This window comes from Pezoporus occidentalis, unplaced genomic scaffold, assembly GCF_034315485.1.
Source record: "Pezoporus occidentalis ecotype Australia unplaced genomic scaffold, CSIRO_AGI_Poc_V1 ctg2, whole genome shotgun sequence".
NCBI classification, from domain to species: Eukaryota; Metazoa; Chordata; class Aves; order Psittaciformes; family Psittacidae; genus Pezoporus; species Pezoporus occidentalis.
In genome coordinates this window covers 10,408,818-10,433,770 of record NW_026913855.1, presented here as the reverse complement: position 1 = coordinate 10,433,770, position 24,953 = coordinate 10,408,818, and the positions used below count along the sequence as shown (strand labels likewise).

The following is a 24,953-nucleotide window of genomic DNA, read 5'->3' as shown; positions in this document are numbered from 1 at the left end:
CTCCCTTCCTCCTGCTTTTCCTCTCCTCAGTGCACCTCCCTCTCCCCAGAGATGCCGAGGTCTTGGCTGCTGGGGTCTCGGTTTAGGCTTCCCGGGACACAGAGGGACGCTCTTCAACCGTGGGGCGCTGCTGGGGGCTGACAACCTCGCAGACGTTGTAAGCAAATTCCCCCTTTTCCTCCCTCGGCGGGCCCGGATGGAAGTTTTTAAATTTATTAAAAAAAAAAAAATTAAAAAAAAACACTTGAGGGGCCACTGGGAGGAGAAAAAATGTCCTCGTGATGTCTGCGGCGTCTGCGAAATCGTCCCGAGAAGGAAGAGGAGGATCCCGCAACGGGGACAACGTGTGTTTGTCGCAAGGGGTGGGCGGTGGCGCCTGGGCCGCGACCGGGACCGGGGAGGGGTAGTTAAGTGGCCGCGGGCAGCCGCGCTCCCCCCGATTTGAAGGGGAAGAAGGGGCCGGGCCACCCCGCTCTCCGCCCCGGGAGGGGTGAGAGCCGCTCCGCTCCGTGCCTGGGGCTAGGCGGAGCAGGGGCCGGGGTGCCCGGGCCGGCCCTTCTCCGAGAGCTGTCGTCTGTGAGGCGCCGGCGGGACATCTCCCTCCAGCGCCGGGTGGTGGCACAGCCCCGCCGGGCAGGGCAGAGCAGGGCCGGGCGGCGGGTGGACCCCCCCTTCTCCCTTCCTCCTCCTCCTTCTCCTCCTCTTCCTCCTCCTCCTGTTAACTTGGCCGCGGCGGCGCGGGGCGGTGCGCTTCGCCCTCCGCCGGCTGCGGGGGATGCGCGGGAGGCGGCGGGATGGCCTCGGCCGTGTTTGAAGGCACCTCGCTGGTGAACATGTACGTGCGGGGCTGCTGGGTGAACGGCATCAGGCGGCTCATCATCAGCCGGCGGGGCGACGAGGAGGAGTTTTACGAGATCCGCACCGAGTGGTCGGACCGCAACATCCTCTACCTGCACCGCAGCTACTCCGACCTCGGCCGCCTCTTCAAGCGGCTCCTTGACTCCTTCCCCGAGGACCGGCCCGAGCTGTCCCGATCCCCCTTGCTCCAAGGTTTGAGCATCCTCCGCTGGTCGAACTCTCGCTGCTGGGCGGTCGGACTCTTCCCCGGGGGTGCCGGTGGCAGGGCGGGCGGGAGGACGGTCCCCACTGGCGGAGGGGAAGGGGGTGAGGAGCCGGATCCGCGGCGGGACCAGACCGGACGGGGCGGGAAGGGGAGACAGAGAAGCTGCGTTTTGCGGTCGGAAACTCCTCCCGAGTTGTTGATTTCTGTTGTAATGTTTTTGGTGAATATGGGGGGGGGGGGGGGGAAGGAAGGGGACCCCCCCAACCGGGGGGGCGAGCCGGGGGGGAAGCAGTCCCCAGCCCCGCCGCTATCCCCAGCTGCGCGGCGACTTGTGGCCCCGAGCTGGGCTGAGGGAGCAGAGGGGTCCCCGACCGCGCTGCCCCTCCCCGATGCCTCCGGCCTCCCCGAAGCTTCCCGAGGCAGGGCTGGGGGGGTTGTTGGCAGGAGGACTGTAGCTGAAAAATCTCTGCATGTTGGTATGTTGTTTGCCACAAGGAGAGGAAAATAGACCCAAGGCTGCGGCGCTTGGCAGCGGACGGAGCAGCTCTGGGAGCTGGCATAATTCCTCGCATAACTTCTGCGAAACAGGGAATTGCACCAGCGTTTAGAACCGTGTTTTCCGTTTTCGTTTCTGAAGTGGATTAACCCAACTCGGGGGATGTTGCCTCTTCTCACGTCTCTTTGAGCAGAAGCAGAATGTACCTGTTAAGCTGTCTTGGGGGTTGGCTTTAATTTGTGTGGGGTGTTTTTTAGGTACAGTTACGTGTTTTGCTCGAAAATATTTCAAGTGTGTAGAATGGTGCGGAGCATCCGCTCATCTGAAAATGGATGTGTGTGCAGCACTTCCCTCCCCCCCCACCCCCAGCCCCCTGGTTTCAGTAACCACATTAATGATTGAATAGGAAAGGGGAGAGGCCGGCATTTCATGTGTTTTCCTCTATGAGAGGTTGGAGAAGTTCAACCCTGCGCTCGTTTCGCGTCTCACCTTGCTAGCGGGAACCCTTTTGCAGAGGGTCTGCCTTTGATATTATCGGGTGCTTATTTCGGGGCCCTACCTGTGTGGCAGCTGGCTCTGTGCCCTGCGGAGGGGGGGAATCCATCGACCTCCCCCTAGGCTGACCCTCCAAGGATATTTTCTGACGTGGGTTCCCAGTGAGAAAAGTCATTTTCTTGCAGTGCTGCCAGATCCCTGGTGGTGGGGTGGCGGGAAGATTATTTCTGGTGCTTCGTCTAAACTGCCCATACCTTTCCCGCTCTTTGCCTTCTTCGGATGTCTCTCGGCGCTGGGCTTTTACCTTCTCGCAGCCGGGAGTGGCCACCCGGCCCCGCCGGCTCCGGGGGATCCGCCACCGCTGCCGCTGCTCGCAGGTCCCGAGTGCCCTCTGCAGACGGCTGGGAAGGGCGCAGGGCTGCCGGCGTGGCGGCGGCCCCGCCAGCCGCTGGCTGCCCGCTCCGGTAGGGTATGCTTGCGGGGCTGGGTGATGGAGGGGGGGCTGTCTTCCCCCAGCTTGGGTACAGTCTGGGAATGGGGGAGTCCGTTGGCTATTCCTGCAGACCCCTGTCCCATACCCCCAGCACTGCTGTGTGCGGGCCACACTGTTCTTACGCAGTGTCTCACCCAACTAGGTTGCTGACCGGGGATCTCAAGTATTGTGAAAAATTATTATCCTTTGCAGGTGCCCTACCTACAGTACTCCAAGCTTGAGTTTTAACAGTGCTGAGTGGCAGTAAATTCTAAATAAAATGGCCTTTATGTGCGCTTGGCAGCTGGGCCCTGGATTTTGAGGATTCTGGGTAGGTCCGAGGTAAGCCTGCCTGTGGCCTGCAGGTCACAGCACCTGCCAGGGTCACTGTGACTAAAATTTGACTTCCCAGGGTGCCAGTAGTCCTTTTACTTGTTGGCTTTATTGGGCTCTGAGAAGTAGCTTGGCAGCTGTGCCAGGGTGTGTTATGAGTCTGGCCGCAGATGGACTCAGTCCTTGCTGGTGCTGGCCTCTAGCCCCTCCCAGCATGCTCCCTCCCCATCACTTAGGCACAGGAGCCCCTGTGCATCCTAAAGCCATTCTCATTCCTCAGTGCCCTTTCAAGTGAGCGTGGTTTCTCTCCTGTTTCAAGACCTGCCACAGCTTTTGAAAAATATTAAACTGTTTTCACATCTCTCTAAGGCATCATTTATGCAGTTGGAGCTAGATGGGATTATAGTCCCTTTCACTGGCTTTACTTTACAGTCCCATACACCCTTAGTGCATGAAGAGCTGGGAAAGCATAAGCATCCTCAGCATGCAACACTCAATTCCTGCCTACAACCTGGAGCCAGCAACCTTCACTTACCCTTATCTCAGGAGCAGGCGTACCGACCTCAGTAGAATTGGGAATGAGCAAAGCGTCAGTCCAGGATTTAAAAAATCGAAACCCAATATAAGCAGACCATGATTGTTCAGCTTGATGAGGGGGTTGGGTTAACTGTGCAACAGAGACAGAATAAGAATCGGGAGCAGTGTCAAAGCAATCACAGTTTGCTTCACAATGTCAGTAATACTCTGTTTAAAATTACGCTGCTCCTGCTCTAAAGAAGATGACTTTGCAGAGTGTGTTTCTCTGCGTAGAGGACACTTCATCACACCAGCATGTTAAAGCGACCGGCCACAGCCATGTATAACTTCACAAAATTGAAACGTAAAAATCTCATTTAACTAGGTGACATTGATGCAAAGTTTGGATGTAAGAAGAGATTGCATGAGCCGTATCCGGCCTTTACAAGACTCGTGGTAAGCATGGTTTCTTAATGTCCTGTTTAAAAACAGACATCCTAGAGCCTACAGTGAAACTCAATGTACTTAGTCCAGCAAAAACACCTGACAAAAGCACACCCTTGTATGTTCAGTCTTACATGTTTGTATTTTTATATACGTACAAATGTATATGCATATGTATGTGAGTTTGTATATGTGTGTGTGTTTATCTTGGTCTTTCTGAAAGAAGGTAATTATTAGCTGTGCCTTTTATCTGGAGGAAGTGGTAAAATGTTGCAAATGAAATTTGCATTGCATTGAAGGACTCCAGAGTCCCTACAGATTTGCCTAAGGAGCATTAAAAGCACAAGCATTATCCTACAGCTCAGTCAAGCTGCAGTACGTTACGTTTAAGGGATATGGTTGAGGAGTGAAAGCTTGAGCTATTTGATGTTATTAACTTCTTAAAAGAAGATTTATTTTTTTTTTAACATCAGCAATATTAGAAAGCGTTGGTTGTTACCATTATTGCTGGCTTCAGCAAACAGCTCATACTGAGCAGGAGTGTGCTGCTTTCCTTGCTCAGCAACAGCAAACCATCCTCTCCATTCCTTTCTTCACCTTTGTTCCCTTGGACTGACTTCCACAATGCTTTCCCTCTCTATTTCTTGGAGCTGCTGAGTGCTTTGAGATTACAGAGGAGAGAATGGGAAGTATAGTTTTCTGCAGTGGCTGTTCATCTTACCCTTTCTTGATACTAAAAGAGGGGAGGTCCCCAGGGGGAATATGGCATTCACACAATCTGGTCTTGTCTTTGATAACTAATAAGAACACGTGGCAAAGTACACGCTTGGCATCTGGAGCTTGCTGTGATGCTAAGGGCCAAGGACATTCAACAACACAGGACATCCTTCTAGTAAGCTGGTAAACAAGGTTAAATATGTGCATACCTGCAGGGTGACTAAATATGATTCACTGTGATGTTACTAGTAACTTGCTAGTATTTTGTGTCTGAAACATGCCCATCCCTTGCTCTAGGCAAATGCACAGAAGAGAATCACAATAAAACACAGGCTAGTTCACTTTTAGCAGAGCTATAACACAGCCTCATGTTGCTAAACTGTCTTTCTATGTGAAAAATAAACAAGCTTTGTATGTAAATCAGTCTTCATGAGAAAGGCAGCACTATGGACTTTGAAGCCAACTTAGAATCAAAGATTTAAAAATAATGCAACAGGCCAATAGACACTGGAAGTAAAGTATAAACCTGGAAAAGTACTCTTTTGTTCCCCTTCTGTTTTCTCTAAATATTACTTCTGGTGGGTTCTTATCTAAGATTTATCCCGGAACTTGATCCAGCTTCAGCGCAGTCAACAGTCAAGACACTTGCTTCTGACTTCAGTGTGGGCAGGATCAGCCCCTTAAGCATTGGACCAGGAAGCCTGCAGAGCTCATTAGCAGCCTGTCAAAGCTGGGGTTTATTTTGCCCTTGGAGTGGCAGGGTGGTTTCTGGCAATCCTCCTCTGCCACTGTTTTGTTGCCTTTGTCATCAGAACAGATGCTCGGTTACTCTTGCAGTGTCACTGTGCATATTGTGCCTACATGTAGCGCCTGGTCCTGCTCTGATACTCAGTCATCAGAAACTTTCTTCAGCCTTACAGATTTATTTATTTTTCTTACTTTCCAAAGTGCTCATTTTTCTCCATGTCCTTTTTTCCATGCCTCCTCTGACTCATTCTGATCTGTCATGGCCTTTTTTCCCCTTGCTCTCCTTTCTGTTATTTTCTCTCTGCTTCTCCAAGTTGCTTTCCCTGAGCCACTTTCTGTTCCCTCTGACTGCCTCCAGGTTTCCATCACCATCTTGGTGCCATCTGTGACTATCTGTGACTCTCTGGAACTTTTCTGTTTCATTCTGCTTTGCTGGGGCTCAACCACCGTCCATCCATAGAAGCTCTCCAGTAGTGGTGGAGATTTCCTATAGAAACTTTGTGTCTGGAGCTTGACTCATAGCATAGAGGCGGTCACTTCACCTGCGGCGGACCCTGAGCAATCCCTCCCAGATGACTAGCACTGGGCTCTAGGTCTGAGGCTCTGCCCCCCAGCCTGGTTGCCTCATACAGGAAGCAGTCAATCAGCTGTTTTCAGTGTCCGAGTGGCTGTGCTCCAGGAAGCACACATGGGAAGCTCCTCCAGGGCTGCCGTTGGAAGGACTTGCACAATGCAGAAGGCAGTTCCTAAAGAGCCAGCCCAGGAACATTATGTTTGCTTGCAAATGCTGTGTTCTAACTTACGGTTTTCTGTATGCTGTATTATAGTGTTGTTGTTGTTTACACGACCATCTGGGAGTGTGATTTATGAGAAGAGGGAGCTCTACAGAGGCAGCATAGTGGTTTCCACAGACAGCAGCTGTTCCGGTGCTGTGACAATACAGATAAATACACTGCATCTATTGTGCTCTTTTAATTGTTGACATTGTCAACAGTTCATTAGTGGAGCTTGCTCAGAGCTTCTGTCTGGCAGACAAAAGATGCAGCTCTTGGTTATCAGGCTCTAACAGTGCTGCATAACCAAAATGAAGTCTGGGGCTTCTGGGTTTGTTTTTTATTAGCTAAATTTCATGGTTCATCAGTAATGACGGAGATAAATGAAGCTGGCTGTGTTGTAAAGAGAAGCACAAGTCATCTTTTTGTGGTGGATAGAGGCAATGTGTCTAGGAGGATTTTGGTGGAAAGGAATGGCAATGATGGAAAAGAGGTGTTTTTTTTTCATGACAGTTCTCACCTGATAAGAAATACTGCATTTTTCATCATGCTTTGACTGCTATGTTCACTTTTATCTCATGCTTCTTTGACATCTTTTTCTTTCTTGTGGCTCATCAGCATCAAGACAAGGAGCTCTGTGAGGCTGACTGTTACCAGGAGGTGTCACCTCCCATCCATATCCTGGGAGATCCTGTAACTAAAAATATATATGTGGAAAAAACATCAGCTTGAGAGTCTGGACTTCTCAGCTTTTAACTTGCCTCCCTGCTTTGCATGGGTATTCGAGTGTGCCAGGGTCATCAGGTAGTCATGGTCACAACCTATGCTCTGGAGGATTTCAGTTGGGCAGTTGTTTGGATAGGACTTTGCTCTGTCTGTATTTTTACATCTGCTGCATATGAACTGCAAAGGAAGAAATGGCCCATTTTAGAGCTAGGTGCGGGCAGTGCAGGCAGGGTTTTGAAAGCTCCCTTTCTTTCTGCATCTAACAGACTTCTGTTAGTATCTTCAATATGCTCATTGCTACCTATTGGGACTTCTAAAAGCAGGGAGTGACTTACATGCACACTGTGTAGTCATACCTCTTAAAAAATCCTGTCCCTATTTTGTTCTCCAGCCTCAAGTTTAAGAAGGGCAGCATGACATGTAACAAAAAAATCCACCTGCCTGCACCTCTCTTTTCAAATCTGTCATATCTTTTTAGCTGTTCCCTGATGCCACCAAGAGATGGGCCTTGTCAGGGATACTGCATAAATAGTAAACCTTTTGTAAAGGCTTTAGAGACTCTAGTCATGTTTGATGGATGAATTTCCCCACGAGGGGAAGGGGCAAGTGTGTCTGCCCCAAGAGAGGGGTGTGGTAGTTAGGCAAGAGGCATCTAAGAGCTGTTGCTGGAACTGCCATACAGAGTCAGGCCAGTGCCATAGCTAGCTCTGGGATCTTGCCTTTAGTGATGAGAACCAGATGCTGCAGAAGACAGCATGAGTAACCAGCAGAGAACAGAAAAGTGACAGTCCTGGTCTCAAGTAATTGGAGATCTGATATCTCTGATTGCCTGTAATTATCTGCCTTTCTCTGGATTTTATCAAGACTTTGGACTTAAGGGATTCCTGTGGTGTTATTTCTGCAGAGTTAGTGAAGAAAAGTTGTGTGAAACAAGCTTTCCCATCTGTTATTTCTTTGTAATTTCCTGCCTTTACAAACCATTGAGTATTCATTTGTCCTTCTGATGACCTTTTATCCTATTCTCCTCCATCAGAGGAGGCAGCTGTAAACGGGAGCTGTCTGGGTCTCATCAGAGTCCAGTCTGAGGTGGCTAATGCCATAGATCCCAGGCAGCAAGGCTGAGGAAACATGAATCTGCAGGGATGAGGGATTCTACAGTGGCAGCTGCTGGGAGAGAGAGGCATCATGGCCATGAAGCAGGGAAAGATGCCAACTGAAGTGGTCTTGAGAAGAGGCCAGTTCAGCAGAAAGGGAAATGCAAAGCAGTGCAAAGGAGCAAAATAGCAGAAAACATTGGGCTGAGTTACTGCCTTTCAGCCCTGATCCATGTTCCTGAGTAGCTTCAGTTCCTGCAAGATTCTGTGGAATACCTATCCGTGGGGTAACTCAGAAGTCACCTGAACATGGTCCCCAGCAGCCTGATCTGACTTTGGAGCTGGCCTTTCTTTGGATGAACGAGATGAAACTCTTCCATTGGATATTATTCTGTGATTTTGTATACATCCTCTCATGGCTGGGGTCTTCATCCTAAATTGTGTGTGTGCACATGGGTTAGAACATATCTGAGGGAAAGGAAGAATGAGGGCACAGGATAAAAAGACTGAGTGCTGCACTGTTAATGAATACTGTAACTGGGGAAAAGTGGCGTATTTCCTATTGAAGCCACACAGCCTGATCAGGAGAGGCAGCAGAGTAGCATTTTCCTGTGCAAGACAGCTTAAGTGTCTTGCCTAAAGATTTGAAATCCCTAACTGCTGCTCATGGACTTGTGCAAAGAGAGAAGGATAGGCTCAAGATCGGAATCTCTATGCCTTAAAACTTTCTTGCAGGTAGGTTAGCAGAATGCAGTAAGATTTCTCCCTGGATTTATTTGCCACTGTTTTCATAGGATACCTACTGTGCAGTCATCCCATAGGGGATGGAGAGAAGATTAGGTGAGGTGCAATATTTTGATCTTCATGTACATACTAAAATACACAGCATTTAGGAGTATTGCCATTCCATCTTGCATGCATCTTCAGAAAGTACATCTTCGCTTCTGCTCTTGCTCAGCCTCCTATACATACTGAACTGATTTTGAGAAAGTAGGAGATTCCTTTGACGTAATTTATTCCTCCCCTGACCACAAGCCTGAAGTGGAGTGCTTCAGGTTGGAGAAATAGGGTTTGCCCACAGTTTGAGATCATGTATACATAGTGACTTGTACATAGCAACACGTCTCCAGAGAAACAGACTTCTGTGTGTCATCATTGAGAGATGATGATATGAGACATACTTGACCTAGGCATGAACTTACTCTCCCTTGGAGGCACTAGAGGATTGAGTTCATTCCAAGGAAGGTGTTCATTGTGGACACTGACTGTCAAGGGTGCATTGTGATTTCATTACAAGCCAAGGAGCACATGCTGTGATGATTGCTGTTGTTTGGTAGAAGCATGCAGCGTGTTACCTGCAGTTGTCAAAATGTCATTAGTTGCAGATTTGGTGGCTCGCATGGCAGGAATAGGACAGGCCTATCATGGCTTTTGTGCTGACATCAGGAATTGGCTCCCAGTTCCTTCTCCTCCTCTGCTAAGCTCATTTCCTGTCATTTGCAGCTCTGGGCCCCTCTCCCACGCTGTGAGCCAGTGTGCCAGGTACACAGCTGCTGGCCTGCTCTCAGCCTCCTGCAGCTGCTCCGGCACCAGGGTCCCAGAGCAGGAAGGATGCTGCAGGACTCTGGTGCTGCATGGGCAGTGTTTTTCCAGAGACATGTTGCTATGTGTAAAGTTGCTTGGTCTCAAACTGTGGGCAAATCCTGGGACTCGTTGTCTGGAAGGGGGCAGAGAAGAGGGCAAAGGGATTGAATTAGGTCACTGACTAGGGTGGTTGTGCACACAACAGAGCCCTGCTGAAAGCATATTTTCCAAGTACAGGTGAGTGCCACCCTGGGTTAGGTGGTGTGCTTGTATCATCCTTCCTGTCACCCAGCATGTGGGCTCCCTTGTGCACAGGGTAATGAAATCTTAGAGGTTTGTGATATTTGGCAACAGAGTTTGTGGTAAAAATGGAGTCAGTGGGACTTCAGTTTACCTCAAGCCCTATAGGCATAGGTGTTTATATCATTTAAATCACTTGAAATAATAATTGTCCAAGCACAGTATGGGTAACAAAACAGAGAGCAGTTTTCCTGGGAGGAATTTGTGCATGTTTTCCATTAGCAGTCATACAGGGGCCAGAGCAGAGGAAAAGGCATGAGAGCAGCCTTTTGCCATGACCTCACTAGGAGATTTCCCAGCTCTAAGCTCAGCTCTGTGGCATGGCTGAACAAGTGGAATAAAGCACAGCCAGTTCCAGGCTACTGGTTGCTTTACTGGTGTCTTATTTTTGTTGTATAGTAAACTGTCTGAATAAGGGTTCTTGGGGTCTAAAAGATCCAGATGGAAAGACAGGCACATATTTATAGTCTGTGGGCGGAGACAGCAGCCTCAAGACATGTTTTGATGTACAGATGGTGCTGTACAGATGTTGTACAGATGCTGTACAGATGCTGCATACGTGGCCAGTGAGTCCTGTGCACTCCAGATGCATCCAGCTTGCCGTGTGTTTGTGTCAGGGTTAATGGATGGTGGAGGTGCTGGGCTCTGTCTGCAGAGTCAGCTGGCACGTGTGTGTGTGTCTGTTTGCTCAGGTGTTTCCAGCATCTGAAGATTCTACACCAGTCTCTGACTTTTGTTTTTTGCTTTCTCTGCCTCATTAAAGCTTCTGAACACGGAGAAGAAAACAGGCAGGGGTGAAACCCCACAAAGTGAAGAATAGAGCTGGAAATCTTGGTTGCACTTCCATGAGCTTCTTTGTACAAGTCCTGTTTCCTGCTCAAACTCAGTATAGTGCCTGGGTGAGAGAGGAGTTTGAATGGGGCACCCTAGCCTGTAGTCTCTTACTTCTGCAAAGGCTGGGGTTTCCTGAAGTGAAGCCTTTGACAAGAGCAGTTCAAGGCATTCCCCACTGCTCACCTAATTGTGATGCCAAAGCAGAGGCAGCCCTGTGTTGCGGTGTGGGAGAGGAAATGAGTTGCAAGGGAGGGTGAAAGCCTGTTAAAGCAGTGCTGCCACCAGAGACTTCACCTTGCAAACCCACAGTGTTCCTAATGCGTGTCTGTGCTGTGGTGGGTGACAGCAGCCAGTTAGGGGGTGCTGAAAGGGATCAAGAGGAGAGACAGGGTCCTCTGCTCTTCCTGGCTGCTTGGGTAGGCAGTGCCTTGCTCCAGTTAACATGGCTGTAGGCTTGTGAGCAATCCCTTGGGCTGTGGGATCACAGACTAAGACTAACTGAAAACCACAAGGCCATCTGTTAACTCTTAAAAACAGAGACTTAAGATAAATGAGGGCCTTACAAACTTTGTGGCTATTGCAGAAGAAATGACAGGGTTCAATAGATATATATGCACACATTCAAGCAGTTACTGTGTATTTGGACTGTGGATGTAGGAAAAGAAAGGCTTTAGCCCAGCCAAACTGAATTCCCTGTACAGGGAATTCATGTAAGGTCAGCAGCTTTAGATCCCAAAGCTGTGCATCTGTAATCATTAAGTACATATATAGGAAGCTGTATCATTTACTGTCCATCCTACGCTGTCTGCCTTTTGGTTTTGAAATTACTAAAAGCTGCAGTAAGAAACAGTGTCAGATGTTACAAGTCATCTGTGCCAGTTTCCAAGTCAGAGCGTGGGTTTGCATGGCTGGTGCCTTTCCAAGAGCTGGAAGGAGGAATATACCAGGGCTGGAAATTCCTGGTGAATGCCAGAAGCTGTAAAACCTCCCACTGGGTGATCTGTGACAGTGTGACAGGCTGACGGCCTTGTTGGACTTTTCTTGCTGCAGCATAAAAAGGCAGTGTGGAGCTGCAGATGCTCTCTCTGATTACTAATGAGAGAAAATCCTAACTGCTTGGCTGGTTTTCCTCAGGAGATGAATATTCAGTGTTGTTGGTGAGGTATTTTTTTCTTCTTACCCTCCCCCCCCACTCTGATCTGAATGTCTTCATTTGTTTGAAAGTATCCCTCTTCCTAGTTTCAACAGTAAATGCTTATTTGGGAAAGGGTCTGAGGTGGAAGGCATATTCAAGAGAGAGCGGTTGAATGCTGAATCCTGGGTGGGTCAGCAATGAGGTGTTTCCTGCAAGGTGAGAGCTGCAGTCGGGCAGTCTCTGCTCTGCTGTGTCAGTATTTATGCAGACAGGATCAGGACTAGCAGGAGAAATGGAGGCACCCCATGGCAGCTGGCACCGGGGTGGCTAGATCTGTTTTCTCTGATGTGGGCTATTGCAGGGTGACAGCGTGTTTCTAATTTCTAACATCACAGGTGGGTGTCTGAGCAGTGGGGCTGTTGGCAGCTCTTTTTTTTAGGGAAGATGAAAACACCTTTTTTGAAAGGTTTGAACTTTGTTCAAATGTGGGATGGGAACATGTTTGTGGAGGGGCCAAAGCAGATCCACCCAGGCCTGCTCACACCCAGCAGTTAGGAAAATGAAGGGTGCTGGTCTGCAATTGAGGTCTGTAATGTCAAGCACAACCCAGCTAATACACAGTCTGAGGACCCATGCAGATGAGTTAATTCATGTTTCCAGCCTTTCAGAGAATTTCCATGCAAAGCTACCTGACTCTCATGTACACTGGTCAAAGCAGGATACACAGCTTATATGCCTGCTGGTATGCTCTGCTTCAATGTCAAGAGGGAGTGAGCTGTACCAGGGTGCGGTTGTATGTGCTGGCAAAACCAGGAAAATAAAGGACTGTCAAGCAATAGAAGGGCTTGTGCAACCAGGCTCCTTTTGTGGGACAACCTTCAGGTAAACCTGGTTGCTCCAGAAACAATCCCCATTTTATTTAAAGCTGTAATTGGAGGAGAGCTGACAGCTTCAAAGTCACACTTTCATCTGGAAAGTTTGCATGGGATTGTATCTTGTCGGTAACCAGCAACAAGGACTGGTGCAGACTGAAACTGTTCGTGGATGTTATCCCTACACTGCATGTTTGATTGTTCTTTCTGTATGTTTATCTTTTCAGTAGGGAGATAGAGATGCACTTAGTTTAACGCAAGTTTAGTATCTTGAACTGATACACACAAGTGATTCTCACAGGCTGCTTTGCAGATTTTTAGTTTTGGTAGTTTTGATTTATTGGATCTTTTTCTGCTCCAGCTTTTTGCTTTTTGTTTTGTTTTAGGGTTTTTATGGGGTTTTTTTTTGGTTTTGATTTTGGCTTGGTTTGGTTTACCAGTGGAGCTTGTTGAGTTTAATAATCTCTTAGGTATTTCATTTTCATCTGTGTATCCTGCTCCTTAGAAAAGATGCATGAGTGTGGAGGTGAAATGATGACTGGGTTAGAAAAAGTAGGTTACAAAGATCAGAAATAAAAAGGCTGCAAGGGGGATGGGGGATTTTGGGGTACATTCATATAACCTGTACATTCATATAACCTGTGCTGTATTTCCCTGAGCCTGCTAGAGCAGGGGGAACTTACAGGTGCCCTGCACGTTATACATATGAAATATGGTATTACAGTTGAAGGTCCCACACTGGGCAATTCAAAATTAGAAACATTGTAATGTATCATTCTGGACACTGGACAGCACATTTCCACTTTAATCCCTTCTGCAGCACTGTGATAATTCAGTGATTAGTGCATATATATATACACACACACAAAGTTGTTTTGCACTTGAAGAACGTGATACTGAGAAATCTTCTTTGGGCTGCTCACTGCACCTTACATGCAGAGAAATAAAAGGCTGCCCTCAAAGCCTTTTGTTTAGCTAGTGTTTTGTTTTTTCCTCTTATCTGTGGATTGTGGTGTTTGGGTTCTTTCTTGGGTTCTTTTGCTGTGTATTGACAGGAAAAAGGATGAATCATGGTATTTGGAAGCAGAAAACAGGCTGTTTGATTATCACTGCTGGGAATGCTGTGTAGTGAAACTGTGGGTGAGGGCGTAGGTGGTTCTACTTCTGCTTGTCTTGCAACTCTTAAATATGATCATAAACAACTGAATCTGGTTTTAGGCTTGCAACTCTGCTTGTAACTACACCCATCTCTGTTTGGGGTACATGCTTTGTCATCAGTGTGGGTTAAAAGACATTTCCGGGAGGCATGATATTTGAGGTTGTTCCACACCTTCATGAGTGGCTGCTTCTGGCTGCTGAAATGTGTGTACACATGGAAGTGTGCTTTTGTCTGCACTCATAATCTCTCTACTTTGTTTCTAGGGCTCATCACAATAAAAGAAGCCCATGATATAGAAGCCAGACTTAATGAGGTGGAAAAGCTTTTGAAGACTATTATAAACATGCCATGGAAGGTGAGTAAGCCAAGTTCCACATTTAGCCCAGCTTGACTCCTCCTTCATGGTGACGTGCACTTTCATGCAGATAGAAAGTGATGGGCTTTGCCAAACTCTGGAAAAAAGCAGCAGGTTATTGAGTATCTTGAAGAAGTGGCGAGTGCCAGAACTGTGTGATGATGTCTCCAAGCTATTGCTTGTAATAAGTCTTCCTTTTGTACTGAGAAAGGGTAGAAAGAGAAAAGAGGACAAAACAAACTACTGGCAAAAAATGGGTGTCTGTTTCTTTCTGTCTTTTAAGTATTCAAGATCTGAAGTTGTCCTCACATTCTTTGAGAGATCTCCTTTGGACCAAGTTCTAAAAAATGACAACGTCCATAAAATTCAGCCAAGCTTTCAAAGTCCAGTTAAAATATCAGGTAAGAGTTCTTAGCTTCCTACGGTCTACACAGGAATTACAGAATGAAAATTATTTTTTCTTCCCTTTATGTTTTCTCCATCAGCAATTCCAAAGTTACTTTGCTTTATGATATAGAACATAAAATTAGACATGATGTACTATGCAACATGCATTCAGGCAATAAAATGGCAGGTGAAATCGAAGGCTGATTAAGGCAAAGAAGTGGATGTGAGGAAAATGCAGTCCTCACTGTCATCATGTATGATAGTGCTGTTACCACCTTGGAAAGAAATTTTGAGGCTATTGATACAGTTCAGTGAAAATGTAAGCTCAGTGCCAAGTGGTGAGCAAAACCAGCAGTGAGAATGCTTGGTATCATTAGGAAAGGAGCACAACCCCATCTTGAATGCAGCGTGCGCAATTCTCTTTTCTCCATCTCAAAAAGGATACTAAAGAATTTAAAAGCATGCAAATAAAGGACAAGGATTCAAATCATTTAACAGCTTCTCTAAGAAAAAGGTTAAACAAGGAAGGACACTTCAACTTTGAGAAGAGATGACAGAGTGGGGATATGATGGAAGTCTACAAAGCTGTGAATAGAAGGAGGTCAATTAGCCTGTACTTCCCATGAAACAAGAGCTATAGGTTCTCCAATAATGTTGACAGACAACAGGCTTTAAACAGAAGAAAGAAAGGTTATAATGTTGTTTTGTTTCCATATGGAACACAGTTGAGGAGTGGAACTCATTGTCATAGCATATGGTGGAACTGAAAGCATGAATGACTTCAAAAAGGAGTTAGACAAGCAAGTGGAGGAAAAGTACATTGCGACTTGTCACAGGTGGAGGCATAGAAAGTTTCTAAACCACAGATTGCTAGTGGGTGAAATGGAGAGCAGTATTACTCTATCCTTGCATATTCTTTCATTTTTTTCCTTCTTCATCTGCTACTGACCACAGTTTAAAAGTTTGTGAGCTTTAGGCATGCTTGGTTTTCTGTTTCTATGCTGAAACATTTTGTTTGAGCCTAATGGCAACTGCTGGTTTTGTGTCATCAAAAGAGCTTATTTCAGAGAGAGAAATAAAGTGAAACACTACATTGTCCTCTAAAGTGCATAAAGTGTTTAGCATAAAACTAGTATCCATTTTCTTAGGTACTAACAGTGTATCAGTAATGGCCAATCAGGGTGTCAACATGCTAAAGACATAAACAGTGTGTCCAGAAGGGTTGGTCTTATAGACAGGGAAGACATGTTGTAATTGACCCCAAGCTCTAGTTCTAAGTGAACTAGTCCTCCATTAAATAAATACTCTTTAAATTAAATGACAAATGGTTTACAAGCCCACCAGTGACTCCTTAGAAGTGTACTGCATAATACAGAGCCTCAGTGAGAAGTATGGTCTTGCCAGCCTGTCTGGGCCAGTGTCGTCTTGTAGGGCCATCCTGAGCCCAAGCTACAGTGCCTCACAGGGATTGTAAAGAAAAGTTCCCAGGGCTGTACTGCAAAGTGGGGTGATACAGGTCTGGCTTCCCGGAACAAGAGACAGGAGCTGACATGCGTGCCTCATGCCCCGTCTGTGGCTTGGGAGGTTTGGATGTTGCCTTAAGTTAATGTGGAAACCTCAGGTAAAATTCCTCATGTGTGTGTTCCTGACATTAGTCATCTCCCAAAGGGTGAATGTGGTTACTTGTTTTGCTCCTGAACACCAAGATGTGCTCTTAGCTCTGACCCTGAAGATCATATTCATTGGTTTTGTCTGAAATATGTTGCTACTCTGTGAGACTGGAGCTGCAAAGTGGGTTCTAGCACCTGCCCATTATGAAATTAAAGATTCCCAAATTATATGCTGTAAAAATGTTTCAAAGGGTGGCTGCTGTCAGTGGCACCTTGCAGGGTTTATTTGTTTGTTTTCTAACAGGTAAATATCAAGAATAAATGTTTTTGGAATTACATTGGTTAGAAAATAACATTACATGTATTTGGAATTGCAGCATTGTTCTGGCTCAGGGCTTTTTGCTGTTTGGAAGGGTTTAATACAATTTTGGGGAGGGTGTGTACCCCTTAGGGCACATGTACTCTGTGTCTGTGTGACTGAATATGTCATATGATGGGTACAACAGAGAAAAGATGGTCAAAGTGTATCATAGACTCATAGAACAGTTTGGTAAGGGGCCTTAAAGCTCATCTAGTTCCAACCCCCTGCCATGGGTAGGGACACCTCCCTTGCTCAAAGCCCCATCCAACCTGGCCTTAAACACTGCCAGGGATGAGGCAGCCACAGCTTCGCAGGGCAACCTGTGCCAGTGCCTGACCACCCTCATAGTGAAGAATTCTTTCCTAGTATCTAATCTAAATCAGAACAAGGGTACCTGGCTGATGGACAGAACCTAGCAGCAAAGGGAACAGACCTGCAAGCCTGTATATAGAGGAGCTGTGGAAACCATTTTAGCTGAATAATTACATGTTTTGTTTTAATTCTGAGTTAGTTTTGGTAGAAATGAGTCATAATTAATTAATTGAAGATTTCCCTACCTATGCAGCTATCCAAAAGCATCTTTTGGTAATTAGTTTTATCATTTAAGCTATTGCTGCAAAGAACATAGGCAGAAATTTGATGATAATTCGTATTTGACGGGCCTGCATGTTGCGCGCTGGAAATGGTTTCGGTGTCTGCAAGCGCCGTCAGTAGATGGCGGTAGATGTTAGCATCTGAAGCCGTTGACTCAGCAGTGAAATGCTGTAACTCTTAGGTGATGTCGAGGACGCCAGGGAAACACTGGCATTCATGTTAGTCAGAGTGCAGCTTCCTACGTGGCTTGCAGACTTAGAAAAGCAGCCAAAAAGGTCTTGTGTTTTCTGAAGAAAACCCAAACTGTCCCGCACGTGGTCCTGCTTAGGATGGTAGGTAATGGGGAAGAAACGGCCACCCTCTCGGGTGGAAAACTGAATTTGAATTGATAGTACAAGTCTTATTCTGCAGTACAGTATTGGTTTAAAATGAGTTATGGGTGAAGAGTGATTCTGGTGGGATTTAGTGTTCTTACCACCCCTGAACATATTCTGCTAAAGTGAGTCCCAGTAAAATACAGACTGTAAGTCAAAGATGACTTTCTCAAGAAACACATTGAAGTGAGTTCTGATTTTACTTTAATTTAGGAACATGTAATATACATTTGAAAAGATAATCCCCCCTTCTTCTTCCTGTCTTATCTCCTGCTCATTACTTGAACTCATTACTTACAGTTGAAATTTGTTTGAGGATTCCCTGTATGTGTCTTGTGTCTATCATATTTTTTGTCACAGAGTAATTTCCTTTTGTTTGTGCTGATAACAAGGCTATAACACAGGGTTCTCATGCCTTGAGACACTTACTTAAGTCAGTGCTGATTTGTGTAGAGATGTATGTTCATTTTGTGGTGGCCCCAGCTTCATCTAAGGTTGTGTGAGCAAAATAAATCCTTGTGGCTTGCTTAGTTTGCCTTTCCATCTAGCATAAATGTGGATTGACTTCTCATTCACATCAAATACTATTCTTTAATTATAAACTCTCCCGATGGTAATAAGTCAGTGGAATTAAGTGTAAGTTTTAGCTATTCTTGATTGAAGACTTCTTACACAATGAGAAACAAATAAGAAGAGTTGAAGGCAGTATAGAAGATGGTATTGCTTTACATGATGGTGGTTGAATTAACTTGGAAGATCACTTTTTATTTCCTTTTTCCTGTCTTTTTGATTCTTACTTAATTGGCTTAAGCCTGGGACTGTCCAGCAAAAATACAATTATGTTTTGGTAGTGGCAGGTTGCAATGTATGGATGGGCTGCCATTCTGCTAAGGGTGATGGGAATTTTGCCACTGGCAATAACAGCTGAAACTGGGCCTCAAACTGATTATTTACATACAATTGCTTAAGCACTGGCAGCTTGCAGATGTAAGCAGCTGTGAAACCAACTCTGTTTATTCCTGCTTTCATGTGCAGATCTTCAATGTCACACACACACACATCTCAGTTTCTAACCATGTCAGTTACATATGATATGCAGTTGTTTTCCAGGGTAGTGTGGGTTTTGTTTGTTTTTTTTTATTATTATCATCTTGTTTCTTTTCTTCTCCTGGCAGAAATCATGCGATCAAATGGATTTTGTTTAGCCAACACTGAAACAATAGTCATTGACCACAGTATACCCAATGGAAAAGAGAAGCACCTGGATGTAGATTCAGCAGAACACTTGTAAGTGGGGTTTGTGCATCAATAATGCTGTCAGCTTCAGATAAACTGAATCTTTTCTCCCCACGACCCCCCCCCCCCCCAGCAAAATGTTATCTTCTGTTTAGCAGTAAGACAGGTACAGCTGTCATTCTGACTGGTTAAATATTACTGAGCCTGATTGCTAAGGCTTCACAGCTCTTTCTGTTAAAATGGATATGGTGGCTGCTGGTGAGAACGATTGACACCAAGGAGCTCAGTCCTCTGTGTATGAAAAACAGCTGTGACTGGCATAGGTGTCCTGCCAGGTGAGAACAGAGGAGTTTTTTCTTTCTCTCATTGAGCTCCTGACAAACATCCTTACAAATGGAATATCCTAAGACAAAAAGTTTGCTTTATTTGGGAAGCAAAACACCATGCTGAAGAGGGACACACATCCCTGAACGTAATCAAAGGAAGCTCAGCAGCTGCTCAGGTGCTGTGATGGAGAGACTTGGTGAAGCATGTATATTTCATTATGGCAGGGGGAAGTTAGACTAGTCTTATTTGTATATTCTGTCTCCTAATGCATGTAGGTATTCTGGGGTCAGAGACCTGTAACCAGGAGGGCTTTTATGTAGGTCGTAAGTTAATGACTGTGTTGACAGATGTGTATTGATGGGAGTCTGCTCCTACAGATTTCTGTCATAGCAGGTGATTGATATTTCAATAAGCTTCAGGTAGTGAAGCATTTAAATATTTTTAATGAGAAACACTGACCTACTTTTTCATTAGAGCAGTCAAAATGATGGAAACAGAATACTAAAAGCCTTATGGGGGCTTTATCTTTGAATGCGGTGCTTTGTCTTGCCACAACTGAAATGTGACTATTGCCAATCTGTGGAAAGGTTTATAGCTTGACAAGATTTTGTCAGGGGTTGGAGTGTATCTCTGGCTCCAGTGTAATTTCTTGAAGTCTTTCTATTAATTTAGCACTTAGTGTTTTGAACCTTGACCTTGCTAACAGCATCTAGGATTACGAGCTTGTATTAATGAGGCTGAAGCAACACACTGGAGGTAATTCTGTAAGGCCAGTGTCTGGAAATTAAAGTTGCTGCAGCCCAAGCAAACCTTACTGGTCTGAATCAAAACCTGCCATTATCTGAAACTGTCACCCCGTTGAAGTCAGAGACTATTAAGGGCAGAAAATACTAATATAAAAACTGTGTGGTAGGCATGGTTTCCCAGGAACTGCAGTGGAAGAAATAATCTAGGAAAACAGCCTGGCTTTGTGCATTTGTATTTTATCTTCCCTGAAGGAAGTTAAATCAAGAGTAAAGAAGTTAATAAGTTTTAAATGCCTATTTTACATGGTTCCCTAAATTTGCCCATCCTGTAGCTGTACTGTGTCGTTGAGGTAATAGCTAGGAGATAATAGCATTTGTGTAGCACAGCTGTTCTGTAAAAATTGAACTTTTTAAAAAGCAGAAGTTTTCTATGCTGTTACTTTTGGTGTAGGTTAGTAGACTAGAAACGAAGCTTTAAAATCTTTTAAGATCTCATGCAGTTCCTTTTTGGAGTACGTAAAATTGGATTTACAGGGTTGGTGTCTTCTATTCTGAAATAAGTCGATTCCTAGTGAACTTGTATATCTTCAGATGGGGACCTTTTCCTTTCATCAGCATTGAATGCTGTGTGACTTCTATGTTTTGTCTGCTGATGTACTTGAATCAGACATTTTGCAAAACAAATCTGTATTTTTGGGGGAAGCACTTGAAGTTCCAACAGGTAGTATTCGTTCCCCGATGTTCTGCTGCACTGCTTAGCTGTTCTAGTCTGCAGTGCTACCTACCCAGTGATCCACCAGCTGAAAAGTCTCATACTTCTTGCAAAAGAAACTATAACATTTTTGCAACTGAAATTGCTTACTCTTGTTCTGAAGTAGTTGCTTTCTTCTTCCTTCATTTTCTCTCTAATTTTAGTTGGCAGTACACTGTCCTGTTGGAAAAATGTGGTGAACCCAGTGTGCTCAACATCCATGGGGTATAAATAGTCCTTTTATGTGTGGTTCTTGGAGTCCTTGGTATTCCTTTTGAAAGGAAAGGTGGTAAATTACTGGTTGGATGGCAGAACCCAAAAAGTGCTGGTAAATGGTGTCACATCTATTTGGTGACTGGCCACTAGTGATGTCCTCAGGGCTTGGTATTAGGGCTGGTGTTGTTTAATATCTTCATTGATGATCTGGATGAGGGGATTGTGTGCACCCTTAGTAAAGTCACAGATGACACCAACTTGGGTGGGAGCACTGATCTGCTGAGGGATAGGAAGGCTCTGCAGAGAGATCTAGACAGGCTGGATGGCCTGTGGCCAATGGGCTGTGGCCAGTGGTAAGAGGTTCAAGAAGGCAAAGTGCCGGGTCCTGCATTTGGGCCAAAACAACCCCATGCAATGCTACAGCCTTGGAGAAGAGTGGCTGGAAAGCTGCTCAGTGGAATAGGACCTGGGAGTGCTGATTGACAGCCGAAGAGCATGAGCCAGCTTGTGCCCAGGCAGCCAAGAAGGCCAAGAGCATCCTGTCCTGTACCAGAAATAGCGTAGCCAGCAGGGCCAGGGCAGTGATCGTCCCCCTGTACTGGGCACTGGTGAGGCCAGACCTTGAATACTGTATTCAGTTCTGTGCCCCTCATTACAAGAGAGACATTGAGGTGCTGGGGGGGATCCAGAGAAGAGGGCTTCTACCAGTGAATCTGGTGAAGGGTCTGGAGCACAAGTCTTATGAGGAACAGCTGAGGGAACTGGGGTTGTTTAGTCTGGAGAAGAGAAGGCTCAGGGGAGACCTTATTGCTCTCTACAACTACCTGAAAGAAGGTTGTAGTGAGGTAGGTGCTGCTCTCATCTCCCAAGTAACAAGTGACAGAATGAGAAGAAATGGCCTTAAGTTGTGCCATTGATCCAGCCTATCTAGATCCCTCCATAGAACTTTCCTACAGTCAAGCAGATGAACACTCCTGCCTAACTTGATAGTGTCTGCAAACTTACTAAGGGTGCACTTGATCCCCTTATCCACATCATAGATAGAGGTATTAAATGGAACTGGCCCCAGTATTGAGCCCTGGGGAAGACCACTTGTGACCAGCCTCCAACTGGATTAAACTCCATTCATCGTAGCTCTTTTGGCCTGGCAATCCAGACAGTTTTTTACCTGGCAAAGAGTAACCTGTCCAAGCCATTAGCTTCTGTGTACCTTGCTTCCCTCTTCTTCCTGGTGAATAAGAGCAACAACTCCAATGCATTAACAGGGATTAAAAGGATAAGGAAGGTTATCTTACAGCACAAGAAGCATCTGTCAGGGTACTTTGGGGAAAAAGTAGCAAGGGTTTAGGCATTTAGGAATCTGACTGTCCATAGTAGTTTGCAAAGTTCATTTTGCAAAAAAGACCTATTTGGAGCAGTACACAAGCATTTTGACTGTTGGGTGTCCTATACAGCCTCTAGCTATAGTAGACAGTCCTGGTTTATTTGGTTTGGTTTCATTTGAGCAATCTAGAGCAGTGCTTTGCAGACTCTGTGACCATGCTTCCTTTTTGGTGGCAAGGAAGGCTTTCTGAGTAACCACAGCATCTGAATGCAGCTGCTTTGTACCTCACATGCCACTTGTAGTACCCGATCAGTGAGGCTGAAGAACCACAGAATCTGTGTGCCCTTCCTGTTATTATAATCTGCTTTTATACAATTGACAACAGAAAGAGAGCAGAATCTGAATAACTTTCTTGACTCCTCTTCTGCTTTCTTCTGTCTGCCTCACTGATAATCATAATCTGTTGTTTCTGGATCACTAGCAGTCCTTAAGACAGCACAACGTGACCTGTGAAGTATTTGCAAGATGATACCAAGTCAACTCCCTTGCGCATGTGTTCCCACACATGCAGGCAGGCAAATAGCCTGGGGGCTGTAGAGGAATGAGTGTAATAAACATTCAAAGTTTAGCCTCATTTCTGTTTCATTGTAAGTAAAGAGCATAGCAACAGCACTGAAGGAGAAAATCAGTGCGTTTCTGCTCAAAAACGTTGTGACCCTCATAGTTAAAAAAGAGGTGCAGAATGAATGCCATTTCCATCAAAATATTAAAGAGAGAGTGTGAGAAAAAGAAATCTCACAGTTCTTCAAGTCCTTTGCTTGAACTGAGCTGAGATTTAACCCTTGGCCTGCAGTGACTGCCTTTCACTGCTAGGCTATCTAGGAAGATGTAAGATGCCTTCTTACTCCAAAAATTTAAGCCTCCTTGGAACAGGAATGGTGTAAGTGAGGAAGGTTTAACAAGTTGGTGCTTTCTGGTTGAGAACAGGCATGAGACCATAGGTAATTCTTACGGAAGTTCAGGTTTTAACACAGGAGTTAGGAAGTGGGAAGAAAAATACCAAAGCAAGTGAAAGTAAATGTGTGAATCTCTCTATATTTGGATAGTCTCTGCTTGTCAAAACCTGAATCTTGTGCCACTGGGAGGACAGTGAGGCTCTGGAGGAAGGAAACTGTAATAATTGTTTCCTATTTGACCTCATACATTTGACATTTGACCTCATACAAAAACCAAACCCAGAGAAGACACTTCACTACCTGTGAAGTGAAAGGGTGAGAGTCAAGTTCAGACCGGAAACAGTGGCAGTTTCCTTTCCACTTTTATGTGGGAACTGAGTCGTTTTGTGTTGTTGCTACACACTGTGAGAACAAAATGGAAGGATGTGTATCTCAGCTGCATGATTCAGTCTTCCAGGGCTCACTTGCTGCTTCTTCCCTTCCTCACTAGTAGATTTGAAAGCCAGCGGTAACAAGATGATTTGCTTGTGTGCATTATGGTTCTCATTGGCCCGTGGCTTATTCATATACACATGGGTGTGGGAAGGAGGAGGTGCAGATGGGACCAACTCTGAGTACTTTCCGTGAAGATTTTCCCATTCCACAGAGAAAACTATTCTGGACTCATAAAAATCTCATTGTAGCGGTATCCAGAATTGCCAGACAAGAAACGCTGTCCCAGGAAATTATTCCTTTGTTAGTAGGAAGGGAGCCCTGGGGGCTGAAAACAAATTAATAATGTTTTTAATCTGGCTCATCTTAAATGCAGTGTGGTTAACAGTGAGATATGAAGTTCAGGTATTATAATAACAAGTGCTGTGAAGAGTCAGTGTAATACCAGAAAGGAGTCACAAAAGTCCCTTTTACTGAAGACTTGCTATCTGAAGAGAAGAAAACTTGCTCTCCTAGTATGCTTTGCAGCTGTGTTTCAGCACAGTTTTAAGTGGGAATAGTCATCCTGTTTTACTGAAAGCAAAATCTTCAGCTTATTTGTTTCCGTAGATTATAAAGAAGCAGGCTTTCTGTTTAAGGCCATGCAGAGCAATGTTTTCCATTTACTTCTCAACTCTCTCTAGAAAGGTTGAGCCTTAATTTATGAAAGTGACAGGAGATGCCATTGCAGGTGTGTCCTAACTTAATGATAGGTAGGCTGATGTCAGAGAAACTATAGCTTCATGATTCACAGTTGATCTGCATGAATCTTAATTGACAACTTCTAGTATGAATTCGCATGTCAGGCTGCCAAAAGACAGAGTGAAAGCTGAAGCTTTGGAGAAAGAGTTAGGACTCTAGAACTTTGTCTTGCAAGCTGAGCTTCACAAAGCTGAAGCTGCAAACCAGCATTAGAAGCACTTCTACTGCAACACTGCTCTGGTGTGAAACAAGTCCACGTTTCATTTACTCAGAATATTAACATGTAGTACCAGCTGCTATGCAGCATTCCTGCCTGCAGCTCTTTTCCCAAGTAGTCCCTTTGCAAATGTCTTTTCTCAAAATTTCCAGGCGTCAGTCTTCAGATAACCTAGACTTCTCCCTTTCCCTCAGTACCCTTCTTCCAACTCCTTTGACTTTGATTTTTTGAATGAACATTAATGACTTAATGCCATTCAGTGTTCATGTTTTTTATTTATTTATTTCTCCTTAGGTTCGAAAGTGTTAGTGACTTTACCTCAGAGCTAGAAGACAGTGATGATCCAACAGCTTATGTCACCAATCTGACATACTACCACCTGGTCCCATTCGAGACTGATATTCTGGACTGAAGGCTGCTTAGTGATGCAGTCAGCCAGCATCCAGCCGACCTCTTTGTCCATAGGCTCTGCTATCACCGGTGTTGCATCTCTGTGCATATGGCTGTGCAGGCAGGACCAACAGCAGAGAAGCTACATCAAGTGCACTACAAAGCCCTCTGTTGTG

The 24,953-nt window shown here is 45.3% G+C and overlaps 1 protein-coding gene across 1 annotated transcript; it reads left to right on the top strand.

Moving 5' to 3' along the window:
- The first annotated feature begins 400 nt into the window (after positions 1 to 400).
- Positions 401 to 24,953, top strand: PXDC1 (PX domain containing 1). The gene is made up of 5 exons (XM_062617833.1): positions 401 to 1,050; positions 14,024 to 14,115; positions 14,399 to 14,516; positions 18,617 to 18,728; positions 24,682 to 24,953. Exons 1-5 carry the CDS (start codon positions 795 to 797, stop codon positions 24,797 to 24,799), a joined length of 696 nt encoding a protein of 231 aa, XP_062473817.1. The 5' UTR covers positions 401 to 794; the 3' UTR covers positions 24,800 to 24,953.

What these genes read in the sequence shown, in the direction of transcription:
- PXDC1 (XM_062617833.1), top strand. Translation starts at nt 795, where the DNA reads ATGGCCTCGGCCGTGTTTGAAGGCACCTCGCTGGTGAACATGTACGTG. An exon ending in TTATAAACATGCCATGGAAG is followed by an intron (nt 14,116 to 14,398) that starts GTGAGTAAGCCA and finishes CTGTCTTTTAAG; the next exon opens with TATTCAAGATCTGAAGTTGT. An exon ending in GTAGATTCAGCAGAACACTT is followed by an intron (nt 18,729 to 24,681) that starts GTAAGTGGGGTT and finishes ATTTCTCCTTAG; the next exon opens with GTTCGAAAGTGTTAGTGACT.